The following is a 19663-nucleotide window of genomic DNA, read 5'->3' on the forward strand; positions in this document are numbered from 1 at the left end:
GGGGGGAGGCGGGGTGTGTGGGGGGAGCGGGGTGTGGGGGGGGAGCGGGGGGGACGGGGTGTGGGGGGGGAGCAGGGTGGGGGGGCGGGGTGTGGGGGGGCGGGGTGTGGGGGAGGAGTTGGAAGGGTTCTTGAGTGGACACGGGGACTCCATGCTGCTCGCAGGGCAGCTGCTCATGAGGCGGGGTGTGGGGGAGGAGGAGGAAGGGTTCTTGAGTGGCTTTTCTACTCCAAAAGTCTCCCCGATCCTGAAATAAAATCTAGACAGGTGGAAAAAAGAGAAACATGTCCAGATAGTGTCTTTCACATTAATGGTCTCCCAAGCTCTGAGGAAGCCCAATGAGTTGAACAATTTCTCATCAGCTTGCGGGTCCCTGTCAGTGCTTCTGAGATGCTAAAAACGCCAGGCCGTGGGCTGCGTCACCATGTGTCTGCTCTTTAATTTCTTCAGGAGCTCCAGGTGATAAGCTGCCACCTCCATCCATAATGTGGACATCAGAGGATGCACCATGCTGTGGTTTGAATGTGTCCCTATAGTGCATGTGTTGGAAACTTCATCCCAATGCAACAGTGTTGAGAGGTGGGACCTTTAAGACACATTCATCATCAGAGCCCTCGTGAATGAATTGATACCACTATTGTAGGAATGGGTTCGTTATTTTGGAATAAAAGGATGAGTTTGGCCCCCTTCCTCTCTCCCCTTTCTCTCTGTCTCTCTCATGCCCGTCCACCTTCCACCACGGGATGACACAGCAAGAAGGCCCTCGCCAGATGGGGGCCCCTGGACCTTTGATGTCCCAGCCTCCAGAACTGTAAGAAATAAATTTCTGTTCTTTATAAATTACCCAGTCTCAGATATTCTGTTACAGCACCACAAAGTGGACTAGACCACACTCTACTCTGTGAATCTAAGATGAACCATTATTGATGAACCTCAAAGAAAGAGCATATACCCAAATTAGCTGTGGGTCAGCTCAGCCTGGAGGCAAGACGGGGAAGCTCAGATAATCTAAACCACAGGACAGCCAGAAACCAGCTTTGTAATACATTTACACTATTCACATGGGCTCCCAAAACTCACACAAAAAATGTATTTAAAGGGGTTGCAAAGTGGCAGTGCCCCCAGGGGGCAACATAAAGCACAACCCCTTTCAGGAAGAACTCGGCCTTGTCCAGGCCGACATTAGAACACATTAGAACACAGGCTGTAGGGAACAGGCCAATTCAGAGAAGTTGAAATCTAAAACAGGTCCCAGAGTTGATTGAACAGGTATTTAAATAGGGACTGCGGCAAGATCTAAGTATTCAAGGACCAGGTTCTCCATAGGCTGCTCATTTCAGGTCCCATGCAAAGTTGTGGGGTCAGATAATTTAAGCTGGGGACCCCCACAGAGGACACCCCAACATCTGAAGGACACGACAAAGACCCCAAAGGAAGGAAGATTCCCCTCAGGTATACAGAAGGAAAGTAAACCAGTCAATGGAAAAAGTGCCCCAATGTTGGTTGGTTTGTTTTTCAGAACAGAAGAGGGTGACAGAAGAACGATTATTCATATGAGAGATGAGGAAGATGAGTAGAACGAGGTGAATCTTAATGTTTGGACAACTTATTATTGTAGAATTTTTGGTCCAAAGGTGATATCTTTGAGAAGACAGATGAGAAAATTAAATCACCACATACAACACGGTCAGTCACAGCTGTGGCCTCGATGTTGATGCCTTCCTGTATTAGTCTGTTCTCATGCCTCTATGAAGAAATACCTGAGACTGGGTAATTTATAAAGAAAAGCGGTTTAATGAACTCACAGTTCCACATGGCTGGGGAGGCCTCAGGAAACACAATCATGGCAAGCAGGCTACCTCTTCACAGGGTGGCAGGAGAGAGAAAATGAGTGTCAATCGCAGGGGGAAGCCCCTTATAAAATCATCAGATCTCGTGAGAATGCACTCACTATCACGAGAACAGCAGGGGGGAAACCACCTCCATGATTCAATCACCTCCACCTGGTCCTGCCCTTGACCTGTGGGGAGTATTACAATTCAAGGTGAGATTTGGTTGGGGACACAGAGCCAAACCATATAATCCCCCAAAACTCACGTTGAAACCTAACCCCCTGTGCAATAGTACTAGGAGGTGGGGCCTCTGGGAGGCGCTCTGCCTTCATGGATGGATGACTGCCCTCCCAAAAGAGGCTCCAGGGAGTACCCACATTCCTCCCTTCCACCATCCAAGGACACGTCTATGAATCATGGGCCGTCACCAGACACTGAGTCTACTGGAGCCTTGATCTTGGACTTCCCATCCTCCAGAACTGTGAGCACTATGTTTCTGTTTATCGTAAATTACCCACTTTAAGGTGTTTTGTTACAGCAGCCCCAACAGACTAAAATGGTCCATGAGGGAAGAGCTTGTAGATCAGATACCCATGTCAGGCATATAGGATGTGCTTAATTAACACTTATTGATCAAATGTGTACGTCCCTGTCTGCTTTTCCATTTTTAGGCAGCTATTGATGGTTTTTAAACTATCCAGCAGAAGTATTTTTAAAGTATGTAAATTTCCATGTGGGAATACATTTTCACACAAAAAAAGGGACCTTTTCTTAAGAGAAAGCCACGTAGATTGCCAGGCTGGTGCAATTCACCCAAGATCTATCCTATACAATCAACTTCTGGCTTTCAAATTATTTTAGCTCACTCACTAAAGATAAACTTTGTTTTCTTTTCCCAGCTTTTTAAAGCAAACTTCACAACGTCAGTGTATTCGCGGGCATGCCCTCTTAATCAAAGGTGTCAGCTTCTTAGTTTTCTTCTGTTCCCACTTTAACAAAATTGTATTTAGAATCCTTTCACTGAGTTTTGCCACCTTTGAGTATCATTCCATCGAACAAAATCTATATGCTGACAATGCTGTCATTTCATCTGTTACCACCTGAATCTCCACTGTGAGTCCCAGCTTCTCGGACGCCCACTCCTGTCTCCACGTGGACGTCCCACAGACACCTCAAATTTGCCAAACCTCGCTTCCCTCTGCCCTCCTGGAGCTTGGCCGTCTCAGCACACGCACTGCCATCCTCCCAATCACTCAGCCCAAACCTTGAAGCCATGCTGCCCGACCCAATTCATCATGAATCCCATCAGCTTTCCCTTCCTGAAGCATCCAGACTGCAAACGTGCTTCCTGCTGCATGGCTGCACCCTCACCCCCTCCTGGACTAGCCAGCAGCCTCCCTTTTGACTTCTCTGGAATGTTCTGTTCTCCACACAGCAGCCACAGTGATCTCTTCAGAGCACAAATCTTTCCATGTCAATTCCTGTTCCCTCCAATATCTTCCCAACACAGTGAAAATGAAACACCAGGTTCTTACCTCAGGCTTCAAGGGCTGATATGGTTTGGCTGTGTCCCCACCGAAATCTCATCTTGAATTGTAATCCCCATAATCCCCACATGTCCTGGGAGGGACCCGGTGGGAGGTAATTGAATCATGGGGGTGGTTTCCACCATGCTGTTCCTGGGATAGTGAGTGAGTCTCAAGAGATTTGATGGTTTTATAAGCATCTGGCATTTCCCCTGCTTGCAGTCATTCTCTCTGCTGCCACCTGTGAAGAGGTGCCTTCTGCCATAATTGTAAGTTTCCTGAGGCCTCCCCAGCCATGTGGAACTGGGAGTCAACTAAACCTCTTTTCTTAAATTACCCAGTCTTGGCTATTTCTTCATAACAGTGTAAGAAGGGACTAATACAAAGGGCCTACATCTGAAAGCAGCAAACTACAACCCTGGGGCCAAATCTGGCCCCTTAATAGCTCTTATAAATAAAGCTTTATTGGCACACAGCCAAGTGTTCATTCACGATTGTCTATGCTGCCTCTGCTACAATGGTGCTGAGCTGTAGTGACAGACACTATTTGGCCCTTCCCCGCTTTCTCCCTCCTCCCTCCCTCCCTCCCTCCCTCCCTCCCTCCCTCCCTCCCTCCCTCCCTCCCTTCCTTTTGTCCCCTTCCTTCCTTCCATCCTCCTGCCTTCCCTCCCTCACTCCCTCCTTTCTCTTTCCCTCGTTCTTTTCTGTGTATTCCACACACACCTAGAACGTAAGCTGCATGTGACTTTTTCTGTCCCGCCCACTGCTGTGTCCCCAGGGCCTGTCTCACCTCCATTGACCACACACGGGCATGGGTACCACCTTCCACCTTGCACCTGCTGCCTTTACCTTCCGTTCTCTGTCTCCCTAAATATCTCCCAGGGTCCTCTGAGCCTTCACCGTTCATTTCTCTGCCTGGCCTCAAACAGAAAACGTCAAGAGGGAAGCACACAGCTGCACAGGTCGTGCCCCGAGGCTCCTGCTACCGGCACCTCCCCCAGCCTGGACTTTGGCTGTGTTTGTAGCCTTGTCCCAGCACTCCGGGTGGGAATGGCAGGCTGCGTCCCGCTGCTCCAGGGCCTGGTCCTGGTACTCGCCTTCCATCGTGCGGAGCCCTCAGGTGAGGCATCTGGCTTACCTGTCTGTTGTGCCTGCGCTGTGTCTTTCTTGACTCAGTCCACGGTGGATTTGTAGATGACGTTTTTCCAGGAGCCGGAGGAGCCCTGAGTGCCCAGACTAGTCTTAATTCCCCTGAAAAAGCTGTTTGGATCTTTATCATTTGGTGACAAGTATTTGGGACATGATGGTGTCACTTGGGGTCCTCCCAAGAGATGCCCAAATGGAAAGAAGCGGGTGTGCAGGGGATTCAGCCAGGAAAGGCCGGGGAGAGGGGAGGGGGAAAGGGAGAGGAGTGGGGGGAGGCCTGGTTTGGGCATTGGACGGGAGAGGGGGTGGGGCAGGCTGAGCCCAGACTGCAATGTGGGCAGAGAGAGCCTTGGCCAGGCTGGCCAGGAATGCCCAGTCTTGAGTCAGGAGACATAGCCAGGGAGCAGCCACCCTGCCTGCCTGCCACCCTTCTACCACCAGCCACTTCACTGAAGGAACAGACATGGACTCCATTCTGACTCTGCCTGCAAAGGCGTCCAGGAAAGCTGCAAGTCAAAACACCCAGCGTCCCCACTGGCCCCATGGTCTCCCGCTGGCCCCATGGTCTCCCGCCCTGAGAGGGTGACCCCCCTCGCCCTGCCCAGCACTTACCGTAGCCGGACTTAGCTGAGCCGCCCCTGCTGTAACCCTCAGCACCAAGAGAAAAGGAGGGAGGATGGGAAGGGCCTGGGCTTTGACCCTCCGGAGAGGGAGAGAACATGCTTTAGGACCCTCAGGTGGGAAGAGGCTCCAGAGACCACTGCCGCGGGCCGACTGGTTTGCCTTCTCCTCCTGGAAATCACAGAGCCTTGCTGCAATGTATAAGTTTCTTCTTTATGTGTTTTATCAAGATGTTAAATGCTGTGCACAGAGGCAGCACAGGAGCTGATGGCTCTTGGTCCCCAGTTCTCAGCACGGTGACCTTTGACCCCAGCTCGGCCTTCCTTTGCACTCGGACCCAAAACCCAGTTGGAGCCCTCCCTCCTCCACTTTCCTGACTGAGGCCCGTGGCCTCTCTGCAGAACCTTAGTGTATCCGCACTGATCCCGCGGCTGGTCCATTCACCCAGAGGATGAAGTGCTTGCCTACCTCGGGGGAGGGAGTAGCCGGGTGGCCCTAAGGCCCTCACAGGCTGAGAGCCTGTGGAGACGGAGGGAGCTGGGGCTGGCGGCCAGCCGGGGAGGAAGCCAGGCAGTTCTGGAAAGCAGGGCCCTCGGTGCTCCCAGTCACCTGCCTTCTTGTCTGTCTGTAGTATTTCTCCCGGCCTCCAAAGCAAACGACGTTCTGGTGAGGTGGAAGCGTGCGGGCTCCTATCTTCTGGAAGAACTCTTCGAGGGAAACTTGGAAAAAGAATGTTATGAAGAAATCTGTGTCTATGAAGAAGCAAGAGAAGTGTTTGAAAATGAAGTAGTCACTGTATGTACCCCCACCACAAACCACAGGCCTCCTCATTATTTAGACTTCTGCTGGCCCAGGGAGCATCATTTCTCAGAGATTAAGCTGAATTAATTAGCCTATTTACTTACCAATGAGGTTGACACAATCCCAGCTTTACAGATGAGAAAACAATTTAGAGAAGCAGCTTAATCCACCCTTCCCTACAGCAGCGAGTGGGGCCGGAAGTCAGCTCAGAGCCCACTGGACTCTTCTTCAGGTCAGGCAAGGCCCACACACTGATCAGACACCCAACATACACACCGCCCAGCTGGTGGTGGCTTTCAGAGAATTTCGTGATTTTAATGGAGACTTAGTGGTTTCAATACCTTAAAAAAACTTGAAAACAGAAACGTCCTCTCTGGGATGCCACATAGTAAGAAAATCCTAATCCATGCTTGGGATTACATAAATGATTTTCTTCACATGTGACTGCGTGTATGCTCTAAATAACACAAGTAAGAATTTGCTATTTTATTTATTTATTTATTTATTTTTGTATTTTTTTTAGACAGAGTCTCACTCTGTCCCCCAGGCTGGAGTGCAGTGGCATGATCTCAGCTCACTGCAAGCTCCGCATCCCGGGTTCAAGTGATTCTCCTGCCTCAGCCTCCCAAGTAGCTGGGACTACAGGCGCCCGCCACCATGCCCGGCTAATTTTTTTGTATTTTTAGTAGAGACGGGGTTTCACCATGTTGGCCAGGATGGTCTCGATCTCTTGACCTTGTGATCCACCCGCCTCGGCCTTCCAAAGTGCTGGGATTACAGGCTTGAGCCACCGTTCCCAGCCTAAAGTTGATTCTTAATTAAATGTTGACCTGTTTCTCTAGTATAATTGTTAATGTTTTTAAAATTCTAGTTTCTTAAATACCTATCTATAAGAGAACTCTTATGAAATAGACCATTTTTAATACAACTCAGAGAAATCCTGAAGGCATGTGAAAAGTGTAAAAATTTTTCAAAGTATTTTGCCCTAAATTTCATTTTTCAAACTTCCTGGTAGAGAAAATTGTTTTTCATTTACTACTTATGACATTATTCAAGTTGTCAGAAGTCCAAATATGATCTTGGGAGATACCATTTTTTATACATTTTCTTTCTAGGCTTCCAGTGTGAATAATTCTCCTAATTTTAGATACTGTTACCCCAAACTAAGTGTCCCCACTCCCTACACAGGTATATATCTTTAAAATTCAACTTGGTTTATAAAAAGTGAAAAGGTGATGTGACTTCTATATCATGTGCTTTTGTGGAGGGTGGCGTGGAGATTGGCTCTAGGAGAGAAGGGCCACGTTAGGGGCTGTGTGTGGTGGGTTTGTGCCACGTCATAGACTCTGGCCTTCCTCAAATAGGTGGTGGTAAGCACATATTGAGTAATATATCTTACAGACACATTTAGTTACTATACATTTAACATAAACAATAGGCTGTAAAACAGGAAAATTGTGCATTGTTTCAACCACTGTTGTCCTATTAGGTGAATAAAACCGATATATTCTTACCTTCAAGTTCATCTACGGGAAAGAATATAGAAAAACAAATATCCCATTTGTAACATTTTTATGTTTTAACTCTAAAGGATGAATTCTGGAGACGATATAAGGGTAAGTGGTTTCCTTCGTCTCCTCGGAAGTATTAATTCCTCGGGATGAGGTGAGGGGGTGGGCTTAGGACGCTTCATGACCCCAGGTCAGCGGATGCCAAGCCTTTGGCTCCGGGACCCACAATGTCTCTCCAGGGAAGGGCGCAGCTCTGACTCTCCCCAAGGACCAGGTCAGGAAGCCCCCGGGCTCTGCCACCAGGGCCACAGGCAGTGCCTGGTTTGTCTTGCCCAGCATCTGGGTAGTTTCTGGGCACTCTGGGACACGGGCCACAGGCCAGGAGGCCCCCTCCACAACAGCTCCTCCAGCCGCCTGGCTCCTGGGCTCCTGGGCTCCTGGGAAGCCTCATGCTGCAGCAGGGTCAGAACTCGTCTCCAATTTTGGAAAGTCATGGCTCCGATGGAGACTTTGGTTAGGAGACTCTTCCCGAGGGAGGAGCTCTAGGTGGGCAACTGCAGAAGAGCATGGGACGGAAGGGACATAGATGGAGACCCACGGGGCTGGGGGAGGCCAGGGTAAGGACCCACCTGGGAATGAGGAAGCAAAGAGCTGCAGCCACCACCAGGCAAGCACGGGGACAACTGGGCACAGAAGGAAGCGGGAGAGGCCTGGGAGGCCAGAGAAGGGCTGATGGGGCAGGACAGAGGGGGCCGCATGCGGACGAAGAAAGGGCGCCTAGCAGAGCGGGAGGCACCGGCAGCCAGGCCCTATGTCCTGAGCGGGGAGCGTCCTGGGAGCTGGGCGACGGCATGCGGAGCAGCATGAGCGGGCTCAGTCCCTGTCCCTGCCACCCCCTGCCCCCCCATCCTCCTCCTGCTCAGGTCCCCGTCCCTGCCACCTCCCCCCATCCTCCTCCTGCTCAGGTCCCCGTCCCTGCCACCACCCCCCATCCTCCTCCTGCTCAGGTCCCCGTCCCTGCCACCACCCCCCATCCTCCTCCTGCTCAGTCCCCGTCCCTGCCACCACCCCTCATCCTCCTCCTGCTCAGTCCCCGTCCCTGCCACCCCCTGCCCCCCCATCCTCCTCCTGCTCAGGTCCCCGTCCCTGCCACCCCCTGCCCCCCCATCCTCCTCCTGCTCAGGTCCCCGTCCCTGCCACCCCCTGCCCCCCCATCCTCCTCCTGCTCAGGTCCCCGTCCCTGCCACCCCCTGCCCCCCCATCCTCCTCCTGCTCAGGTCCCCGTCCCTGCCACCTCCCCCCATCCTCCTCCTGCTCAGGTCCCCGTCCCTGCCACCACCCCCCATCCTCCTCCTGCTCAGTCCCCGTCCCTGCCACCCCCTGACCCCCCATCTTCCTCCTGCTCAGGTCCCCGTCCCTGCCACCCCCTGCCCCCCCATCCTCCGCCTGCTCAGGTCCCCGTCCCTGCCACCTCCCCCCATCCTCCTCCTGCTCAGATTCCCGTCCCTGCCACCTCCCCTCATCCTCCTCCTGCTCAGGTCCCCGTCCCTGCCACCTCCCCCCATCCTCCTCCTGCTCAGGTCCCCGTCCCTGCCACCTCCCCCCATCCTCCTCCTGCTCAGGTCCCCGTCCCTGCCACCACCCCCCATCCTCCTCCTGCTCAGGTCCCCGTCCCTGCCACCTCCCCCCATCCTCCTCCTGCTCAGGTCCCCGTCCCTGCCACCTCCCCTCATCCTCCTCCTGCTCAGGTCCCCGTCCCTGCCACCTCCCCCCATCCTCCTCCTGCTCAGGTCCCCGTCCCTGTCACCTCCCCCCATCCTTCTCCTGCTTAGATTCCTGTCCCTGCCACCTCCCCTCATCCTCCTCCTGCTCAGGTCCCCGTCCCTGCCACCTCCCCACATCCTCCTCCTGCTCAGGTCCCCGTCCCTTCCACCTCCCCCCATCCTCCTCCTGCTCAGATTCCCGTCCCTGCCACCTTCCCCCATCCTCCTCCTGCTCAGATTCCCGTCCCTGCCACCTTCCCCCATCCTCCTCCTGCTCAGATTCCCGTCCCTGCCACCTTCCCCCATCCTCCTCCTGCTCAGATTCCCGTCCCTGCCACCTCCCCCCATCCTCCTCCTGCTCAGGTCCCCGTCCCTGCCACCTCCCCACATCCTCCTCCTGCTCAGGTTCCCGTTCCTGCCACCTCCCCACATCCTCCTCCTGCTCAGGTTCCCGTTCCTGCCACCTCCCCACATCCTCCTCCTGCTCAGATTCCCGTCCCTGCCACCGCCCCCATCCTCCTCCTGCTCAGGTTCCCGTCCCTGCCACCTCCCCCCACATCCTCCTCCTGCTCAGGTCCCCATTCCTGTTCCACTCTGTCCTCCTCCTGCTCTGGTCCCTGTTCCTGTCACCCCACCCTCCTCCTGCTCAGGTGCTCAGGTCCCCGTCCCTGCTGCCACCCCCCACTCCATCCTCCTCCTGCTCAGGTCCCCGTTCCTGTCACCACCCCCGCCCTCCTCCTGCTCAGGTCCCCATTCCTGTCACCACCACCCCAACCCCCATCCTCCTACTGCAGGTGGCTCCCCGTGCATCTCCCAGCCCTGCCTCCACAACGGATCTTGCCAGGACAGCATCTGGGGCTACACCTGCACCTGCTCCCCCGGCTACGAGGGCAGCAACTGCGAGCTGGGTGAGGCCCCGGCCGTCCCCTTCCCCCAGGGGCCTCCCTGGGCAGGTGGGCCTCACATCCTCGGCCAGGGTCCCAGTGGGCCCCTCCTGGGGTGTAGACACGAAGGTGCCTGTGTGAACCGCGATTTGGCTCACCCCAGGGGATTCCTCTCATCCCAACCAGATTCTCCTCCAGAAACCACGCCCAGGGGGCTGGCTGCATTCTGAGCTGCCCCTTCCAGACAGGCCCCCATACTTTTCATGGCATGAGCCCCTCTCCTCCCCACCCCTGCCTCAACCATTCACAATCTGCTCACAGGCTGGGGGTCACACACAGGCGTCCTCAGTGCCAGACCCCCAGTGGGAGACTGCAGACAGGGAAGACGCAAGCATATAAACAAATATCCTTAAATACCCGCCAAATGTCAGTGTCCGTCATCGCCAACTACAGCAACAAGCGTGCTCCATTCTCAGCACCACTGGTCAACTCGGAGCCCGTTTCTCTGGGGAAAACCTTCCTTCCAGCCCAGCCCTCTCCTCCGAAGTCCAGATTTCTGCTCCATCTGCCTCCTTGATGCCCCAGCTAGTGCCTTCACAGACACCCCAAATTTACGACGTACCAAAGGGGGCTTTGACCTTCACCCACGATGTGCCCCTTTCTTAATCTTCTCCCTCTTGGTGGAAAGCCCCCATCCCAGCTGCTCAGCCACCACCGATGTCACACTAACCCCCTCCCATCCCACGTCCCCTCCTTGAAGCAGCAGCAATTTAAAGGGAATAGCCAATGCAAGCCAGCAGACAAAACAGGTGCATGGATTACAGTCCATGTGGAAAAAGGACAAATAGAAGTGTCATCACTCACGGAGTCTTTTTTTTTTTTAATTTTTATTTTATTTTTGAGATGGAGTCTCGCTGTCACCGGGCTGGAGTGCAGTGACATGATGTCAGCTCACTGCAACCTTTCGCCTCCCGGGTTCAAGTGATTCTCCTGCCTCAGCCTCCCGAGTAGCTGGGACTACAGGCACGCGCCACCATGCCTGGCTAATTTTTGTAATTTTAGTAGAGATGGGGTTTCACCATGTTGGCCAGGCTGGTCTCGATCTCCTGACTTCATGATCCGCCCACCTCGGCCTCCCAAAGTGCTGGGATTACAAGTGTGAGCCACCGCGCCCGGCCTCACTCATGGAGTCTTTGTTCTACATGCACATTCCTGAAATACGGACATGTGGGAAACACTGACACAAAGGACAACTATCTGAAGAGAATGAGAACACATGGACCAACACACCAGAACTCTGTGTGCAAGGCTGTGATAAAATGAACAGGGACCAAAACACCAGAACTGTGTGCAAGGCTGTGATAAAATGACTATTTCCAAGCTAGCATTTCTGGGTTTTTTTTTTTTCCTTTTCAGCTAAAAATGAATGCCACCCAGAGCGGATTGATGGGTGTCAACACTTCTGCCTCCCGGGACAGGAATCCTACACGTGCAGCTGTGCTCAGGGCTACAGGCTTGGTGAGGACCACAAACAGTGCGTTCCCCACGGTGAGTGCTCAGACCACAGCGGCCTCTGGCTTCCTATGCCGGCGACCCCGCCCACATCCTCCTTCCTTTTTCTGTAGTAGGCTTCTGGGTGAAGCCCGCGGATTTGTGATAAGGAATTGCCACGACTCAGGTGGTCCTTGTCTCCACGCTGGAGCAATGGCAATGCTAGAAAGTGCAATTTCTGTCACTAGTGCTTGCTCGGACCACTCTGAGCTAAAACCATGAGTGCCGTGAGGGGGTGGTTTAACTCCAGTCTGCGTGTCTGTGTGAATTATTGCACATTCATCAGCATTAAGAATAAGATTACAATAGTTAGTACCATAGACGGAATTATGCAATGGTTAACACCATAGACAGAGTCCGATATTCGCTGGGAAGGCACTGATTTTTATTCTCATGTTGCTGCCACAAATGCAGACCAGTGTGCCTGCGGGATGCTGACCTCCGAGAAGCGTGCACTGGATCTACAGGACCTCCCGTGGCAGGTAACAGAGCGCTCTCCGCGTGCTTCAATTTATTGTTACAACTTTCCCCTTACTTGTCATTTCCTAAATAGAAATGTTAACAACTAAGTGAATCAGGCATCCTGACTTTGATGGACTATTGACTGCACTGATTAACCTCTATTCACACTTCCAACCATGTTCTAATGCCGAGTTCATAACTAATACAAAAGGATAGCATTATTTACAACCCCCAAGACCTTTCCTCTGCAGTTCCAAACTGTTACCAATGTCATTTTCTCAGAACATAAGCATCTCGAAATCACAGCACGCCTGGGAAGCACTTCGGTGATGGGCTGCCCCAACCTGGGGACCTGGGTGTTGCCACAGAGCAGCTGAGCGGCAGCTTGAGCACCAGCTCAGGCACTGGCTCTGCTCTAGGCTGCTGGCCTGGCATTCTAGCTTTGTTACTTTGTTCACTAAATTTCTCTAGTTTGGCATTCATTTTTGTTCTCCTTTTCCCCTCCTTGGCTGGTTTACAAGTTAACCACTCATTTGTTTTTGGTTTGTTTTTTTTTTGAGATGGAGTCTCAATCTGTCACCCAGCCTGAAGTGCAGTGGTCCAGTCCCGGCTCACTGCAACCTCCGCCTCCTGGACACCAGCGCTTTTCCTGCCTCCGCCTCCTGAGTAGCTGGGATTACAGGAATGTGCCACCACGCCCGGCTGATTTTTATATTTTTAGTAGAGACGGGGTTTTGCCATGTTGGACAGGATGGTCTCGAACGCCTGACCTCAAGTGACCCACCCGCCTCGGCCTCCCAAAGTGCTGGGATTACAGGCGTGAGCCACCACGCCCGGCCTCAACATTTACTTTCTATTTAATGGTCACTCTTGACACATAAACATCCATATTTAGCACATGTAAAGTCAGCTATTTCTCCCTCTTCAGGCTAATTCCCAGCACCTCATTCTGGGTCCATTTGCTGTCTGGCCAGTATTTTATTCTTTTCTTGCTTTCTGTATAGCTTCACAAAATAGATATTACGATTTTTCTTATTATGGTTTTATACCACCAACACTGGCTTTGATTTACTTAACCTCATTTTCTACTTTCCTTGCCTTTCACGCCTCTAACACAATTATCTCCTTCTGCCTGAGTATATCCTTCAGAACAGCCTCGTCCAATAGAAATGCAATGTAAACCACATAATTTAAAATTTTCTAGTAGCCACAATAATGTAAGTAAAAGCATGTGAAATTTTGATAATATATTTTATTTAACCCAATATGTTATTATTTCCCCATGTAATGAATACAAACATTATTGAGGTTATTTGCCTTTTTCCTTTACACTGAATCTTTGGAATCTGGTGTGAATTTACACTGAGGTGCAGCCCTCGTGTCCACAATGCTCCGTACCCGAGTGTGGCTGCCGTGTGGATGGCACAGCCTCAGGGCCCCCCCTCGTGAGGGCCTGTGAGTAACAAGCCCCTGAGGTTTGTGTGTGTGACATCCTTCAGTCTCACCCGACTCTTACAAGACAGCTGTGCCCAGCCCACTCACTCTGGCAGTCGTGTGGCCTGGCAGAGAACAGGATGGAGCTCAAGGACTTGAAGCCACCCAGCTCCGGGGTGGAAAGGAAGAGACTGAAGGGAGGCAAAGCAGACGGAGTGATGGCAGGCAGGGATGGAAGCAGGAATGGTCTATCACCAACTTTACGAACTTCCTCTCAATCTTTTATCACCTTTCCTGCCCAGGCTTTCTAAGACAGTTCTTCCTATTGCTGTCTGCCCCATGAGTGCGCTGAGGGTTGGTACTTGGGAGGCCCAGAGTGCAGTGGTCCTCCATAGGTAGTGACAGGGTCTGGCTCTACCACCTGCAGGCTGTCTCCAGCTTCCCAGCTTACCCAAGGGAAGACAGGGCATGGTTCTAGTCTGCAACCGTAGCACTCATACCAGCAAGGCTAAGAGCCATATAACCAGGGAGGAGGCATTCTCTAAACACAGCTGGTGTGTTTAAGACACAGGACACTGACTTAGGCAGGCTACGTACTATTAGATTTTTTACTTCAGTATTATAAATTGTTCTGAAGTTATTTAACTGAATATATGGAATTTTCCTAAAACAAACTTTGAAAACGAGAATAATTAAGTGACCTAGCAGGATATAGGGTTGAAGATTATCTTTAGAACTTCCTTGTTTCTTACATCCTAGGGAAGAAATTTTACTAAAAGTCTGGCAGACCGACGGCGCAAGTGCCGTCTTCTCTCAAACTTGGTTTTATCCCCTTCAAAGTGAGGATCTCACCCCTAGAGTTGCAGTGAGGATTACAGATAATGTTCTTGACTTATGGTAGGTATTCAACAAGTGGCAGCTATTATTCATAAACACATAAAGAGTTCCAGGAATGATGCCACGGTAAAGTTGAAAAAAAAACTTTGTCACTTGGCTTAGCATTTTGCATTTTATTAGACCGTTGAAAATTTTAACACTTAATACTTCCAGAGCCAGTACCCGTACTATGTGGGTATCTGCTTTATTTCATTTAATCCTTCAAACAACTTCTCATTTTCTCCTTTTGTATCCCTGGTAATATTATTTGCTCTAAAATCCCCTTTGTCTGATATTGATACAGACACTTTAGCTTTCTAATTATTAGTGTTAGCATGACTTATCTTTTTCCAATCTTCTACTTTTAACCTATTTGTATTTTTATAAAGTGCATGTTTAAAAAATAAATAAGGTACATGTTTTATAGGTAGTATATAATTGGCTTTCATTTTTATCCAGTCTGAAAAATCTCTGCCTTTTAATTGGGGTATTTAGGCCATTTTACATTTACTGTAATTGTTGATATGTTTAGGGTTAAAGCTATCATCTTGCTATCTTTTATTTTTCTCATCTGTTCTTTTCCCCTTTTTCTGCCTTCTGTTAGATTAACTATATATTGTTATGATTCTGTTTTCTCTCCTTTGTTGGTTTATCATCTCTGGTTCTTTGTTGGCGGTTGCTTCACAGTTTGGAGAATACATCTTTACCCTATCACAGTCCACTCCACCTTTGCCGACGCCACATCCGCTCGCTGTAGCATGAGTCCTTACAGCAATCATGCCCCATTCCTCCCCTCCTGACCTGGGGGCTGGTTTTGGCATAGGTCTTACATCTACAGATGTTATAAATGCCACTCTATACTTCCATTATTTTTGTTTATACAGTATCCTGTAAAGAAGTTTAAAGAATAAGAAAAAAACCTTACATATATAGTGGAATGTGGATAAATATTTAATGGGATGTGATAACCTTTTCCAGTGTTCCTTGCTGCTTTGTGTAGATCCAGGCCTCCCTCTGGTATCGTATTCCTCCTGCCTAAAGGGCCCCTTTGTTATCTGCTGTGCTATGAGGCGTCTGGGGAAGCCTTCTTGCGTTTGTCTGGAGTCTTTGTTCATCTTCATCTATGAAAGGCATTGCGTCTGGCGCAGAGCCCCAAGCTGGCAGCAGTCCTCTCCTCTCTGCACTTGGGCCTGCCCCCACTGCCTTCCTATCTGCCTCATGCCACAAGACGGCTCCCGTCACCCTGCTGCTGTTCCTCACATGTCCCTATCCGTGGCACTTCTAAGATTTTAAATGCTTTTTAACTTTCTAAGATTTCCTCTATCATGGATTTTGAGTTTAATTATACTGTGTATTGTTTTCTTCATGTTTCTTGCACATAGGGTTTGTTGAGATTCTTGTATTTGTGGGCCAATAGCGTTTGTCAAATTTGAAAAATATTTGGTCATAATTTGCTTTTTTTTTTTTTTGAGACAGGGTCTCGCCCTGTTGCCTGGGCTGGAGTGTAGTGGTGTGATCACGGCTCACTGCAGCCTCAACCTCCTGGGTTCAGGTGATCCTCCCACCTCAGCCTCTCGAGTAGCTGGGACCATAGGTGTGCACCACCACACACAGCTAATTTTTAAATTTCATGTAGAGATGGGGTCTTGCTATGTTGCTCAGGCTGGTCTCAAACTCCTGGGCTCAAGCAATCTTTCCACCTCAGCCTCCCAAAGTACTGGGATTACAGGCGTGAGCTACCATGCCTGGCCCATTATTTTCAGACATTTTTTTCTTTCCTCCTTCTCCCTGCTCTGTTTTGGGACTCTAATTACACGTATCTTAAGCTGTTTGAAATCCCATAGCTCAGAGATGGTCTGTTCATTTTTCAAAAATCTCCTTTCTCTCCGTGTTTTACTTTTGATAGTTTCTGTTGTGATGCCTTCAAGGTCATCAATCTGTTCTTCTGCAATGTCTAATCTGCCATTCATCCTGGCCAGTGGATGTTTAACCTCATACATTGTAGCTGTCATCCAAAAATTTAATTTAGGTTTTTAAAAATATGTATTTTTGTCTCTACTTAACTTTTTGAACATTTGGACTACAGTTACAATCACTGTTTAATTGTCCTTGTCTACTAATATCTGTCAGTGCTGACTCAGTTTTGGGAGATTTTTCTTCTCATTATGGGTCACGTTTTCCTGTTTGTATGCCATAATGGATTTCTAGACATTGTGAATTTTATCCTGTTAGGTGCTGAATATTTTGTGCTCTATACATACACTTGGATATTGTCCTGGGACGCAGTTAAGTTGGAAATACTTTCATCCTTTGGCACATTGCTCTTAAGATTTGTCAGTAGGACCAGGGCAGCGCTCAGTCTAGAGCTAGTTATTCTGACTACTGAAGTGAAACCCTTCTATGCATCCTGCCCCGTGCCCCGCCGAGTCAGGGATGTTTTAACTCAGCTGGTGGAAGCAATTGCTGTTCCCAGCCTGTGTGAGTGTCTAGCACAGGTCCCTCTCACCCCCTTGGGTGGTTCTTTCCCAGCCATAATTAGTCTCCACATACACATGTGATCACCACTGCTCTGCTGAAAACTGCGAGGCATGCGGCCATCCTCCGGCATTCTCTACCAAGCTCTCTCCTCTGCAGAGCTCTGTTCTGCGAACTGCAGCCACTGTGGCCTCCCTGGGCTATCAGCTTTCTCTCTTCAATTTAGGGAGTCAGCGGGGCTCCAACTGAGATGCCCCGTCCTGCTCTGCGCCATGGAAATTCTGGACAGTAGCTGAGACAGTTGTTTCTTGGGGATTACGATCTCAGAAAACCATCATTCCATAGATTTTGTCAATTTTTTGCTTCAGGTGGGAGGGTAAATCTGATCACTGTTACTTCACCTGGGCCGAAAGGGGACGTGCCGGCCCCATTTAATCCCTGAGCAAATAAAAGCTTAGATTGTCAGCAATTTGTTAATAATCCTGTAGCCATTTGAGTGCTGGGGCAAGAATCAAATACGGCTGTCTGCCTTTGGGGGTCCATATCCCTAACCAGTAGACTTTACTGCCCCTAATCCTGCAAATTGTCACCAGCTATTTATTGTCTGTTTTGATTTTTAAAGGTAAAGTTAACAAATTCCGAAGGAAAAGACTTCTGTGGTGGTGTTATAATACAGGAAAATTTTGTACTGACAACAGCAAAATGTTCACTGTTACACAGGAATATTAGTGTAAAAACATGTAAGTATTTTATCATGAGTTTTTATAAAACCACATTGGAAATACACTATCCAATCTAAGAATGAAATGAAAAATGTAAAACTGGACTGTTTCTAATGCAACACAGAACTGAATTTACTGTCAATAAAACTGAGATACTTATAAACTCAGGAAGCATATGTAAAATACCTAGCACAAGCCTGGGCCCAGCGATGGGCAAGTGCTAACGCACACTCAGCAAGGGAGGAAATCACAGCTTATATAAGGATGACTTCATTTCCCACTGCAATTGAGCAGTTGTGGCATAAGAGATGGGTAATTGACTAAAAATCGGAAGAATGGGGCTTGAATACCCCAGCAGTTGAGACCTTGGGCTGAGACGGTGGCCTTCTTATCGGCTTATCTGTGCCTATTTCTTTCTTTTTTTTTCTTTTTGAGACAGAGTCTCACTCTATCCCTCAGGCTGGAGTGCAGTGGCATGATCTAGGCTCACTGCAACCTCTGCCTCCCGGGTTCAAGCGATTCTCATGCCTCAGCCTCCCAAGTAGCTGGGATTACAGGCGCCTGCCACTGTGGCCAGCTAATTTCTTTGTATTTTTGTAGAGATGGGGTTTCACCATGTTGGCCAGGCTGGTCTTGAACTCCTGACTACCGGTGATCCGCCTGCCTTGGCCTCCCAAAGGCTGGGATTACAGGCGTGAGTCACTGCACCCAGCCATGTGCCTATTTCCTTATCTGTCCAAACACACAATAGTTTCTACCCCATCGGGAGGCTGCAAAGTTCCATATTAACCTGTCAACATGCTCTATAATGACTCTGAAGAACCTCAAAATAAGCTCAAAATAAGTATGTTTTTACTCTTCATCTTTTTTTTTTTTTTTTTTTTTTTTGAGACACAGTCTCACTCTGTCGCCAAGGCTGGAGTGCTGTGGCACGATCTCGGCTTACTGCAACCTCCACCTCCTGGTTTCAAGCGATTCTCCTGCCTCAGCCTCCCGAGTAGCTGGGACTACAGGCATGCACCACCATATCCCACTAATTTTTTGTATTTTTAGTAGAAACGGGGTTTTGCTATGTTGGAAAAGCTGGTCTTTACTCCTGGCCTTAAGTGATCGACCTGCCTCGGCCTCCCGAAGCGCTGGGATTACAGATGTGAGCCACTGTGCCTGGCCCTTAAATATTTTTCAATCAACAAAATAACGTGAAAACCACTTCTCAACAGCCAATGTTTGACTGGCCTGGAGAAGTTCCACATCACTGCTTCCTACTTTTTAATCACTTCACCACACCCCACCGCACTCCTAAACAGAAGAACTGACCTTGACTGTTCTTAAAGGCCGTGGCACTTGGTTGCAATCGTGCAATCTGTGAGTGGCCTTTCTGTCCGCAGAAAGGCAGTGTCCACACCACGGGGCGGTGAGCCTGCGGGTCCTCCAGGGCCGGTCTCTCCCTCCTCACATAGCTCCCTGAGAAGCTCGTTTCTGAGCATTATGTCCCCTTGAAAATCAGACTGTAAAGAACTGGCGATTGTTCATGATTTCAGATTTTAACAGAACGAGCCAAGACCCGCTGATGATCAAGATAACGCACGTCCATGTGCACATGCGATATGACGCGGACACGGGGGAGAATGACCTGTCACTGCTGGAGCTGGAGTGGCCCATCCAGTGCCCAGGTGCGGGGCTCCCCGTGTGCACCCCTGAGAAGGACTTCGCTGAGCACCTCCTCATCCCACGCACCAGGGGCCTCCTCAGTGGCTGGGCACGCAATGGCACTGACCTGGGCAACTCGCTGACCATGCTGCCTGTCACACTTGTGGAGGGGGAGGAGTGCGGGCAGGTCCTGAATGTGACTGTCACCACCAGGACCTACTGTGAGAGAAGCAGCGTGGCGGCCATGCACTGGATGGAGGGAAATGTGGTCACCAGAGAACACGGAGGCTCCTGGTTCCTCACGGGGATCCTGGGCTCGCAGCCAGCAGGAGGGCAGGCTCGCATGGTTCTTGTCACCAAGGTCTCCAGGTACTCACTCTGGTTTAAACAGACCATGAACTAACTGAAA

General features: G+C 50.1%; 1 protein-coding gene across 1 annotated transcript; it reads left to right on the forward strand.

Annotated features, from left to right (window-relative positions):
* Positions 1–4408: 4408 nt before the first annotated feature.
* On the forward strand, positions 4409–19663 carry PROZ (protein Z, vitamin K dependent plasma glycoprotein). The gene is made up of 8 exons (XM_002824450.6): positions 4409–4478; positions 5757–5920; positions 7518–7542; positions 9995–10108; positions 11501–11632; positions 12050–12117; positions 17505–17622; positions 19146–19663. The coding sequence occupies exons 1-8, from the start codon at positions 4409–4411 to the stop codon at positions 19655–19657; spliced, it is 1203 nt and encodes a 400-aa protein (XP_002824496.3). The 3' UTR covers positions 19658–19663.

The sequence above is a fragment of the Pongo abelii genome, chromosome 14 (genome assembly GCF_028885655.2).
Source record: "Pongo abelii isolate AG06213 chromosome 14, NHGRI_mPonAbe1-v2.0_pri, whole genome shotgun sequence".
NCBI classification, from domain to species: domain Eukaryota; kingdom Metazoa; phylum Chordata; class Mammalia; order Primates; family Hominidae; genus Pongo; species Pongo abelii.

Excerpts from the sequence above, each read along its gene's own strand:
- PROZ (XM_002824450.6), top strand. The coding sequence starts at position 4,409 with ATGGCAGGCTGCGTCCCGCTGCTCCAGGGCCTGGTCCTGGTACTCGCC. Across the intron at positions 5,921-7,517 it reads TTGAAAATGAAGTAGTCACT|GATGAATTCTGGAGACGATA; the intron begins GTATGTACCCCC and ends TTAACTCTAAAG. Across the intron at positions 11,633-12,049 it reads CAAACAGTGCGTTCCCCACG|ACCAGTGTGCCTGCGGGATG; the intron begins GTGAGTGCTCAG and ends CCACAAATGCAG.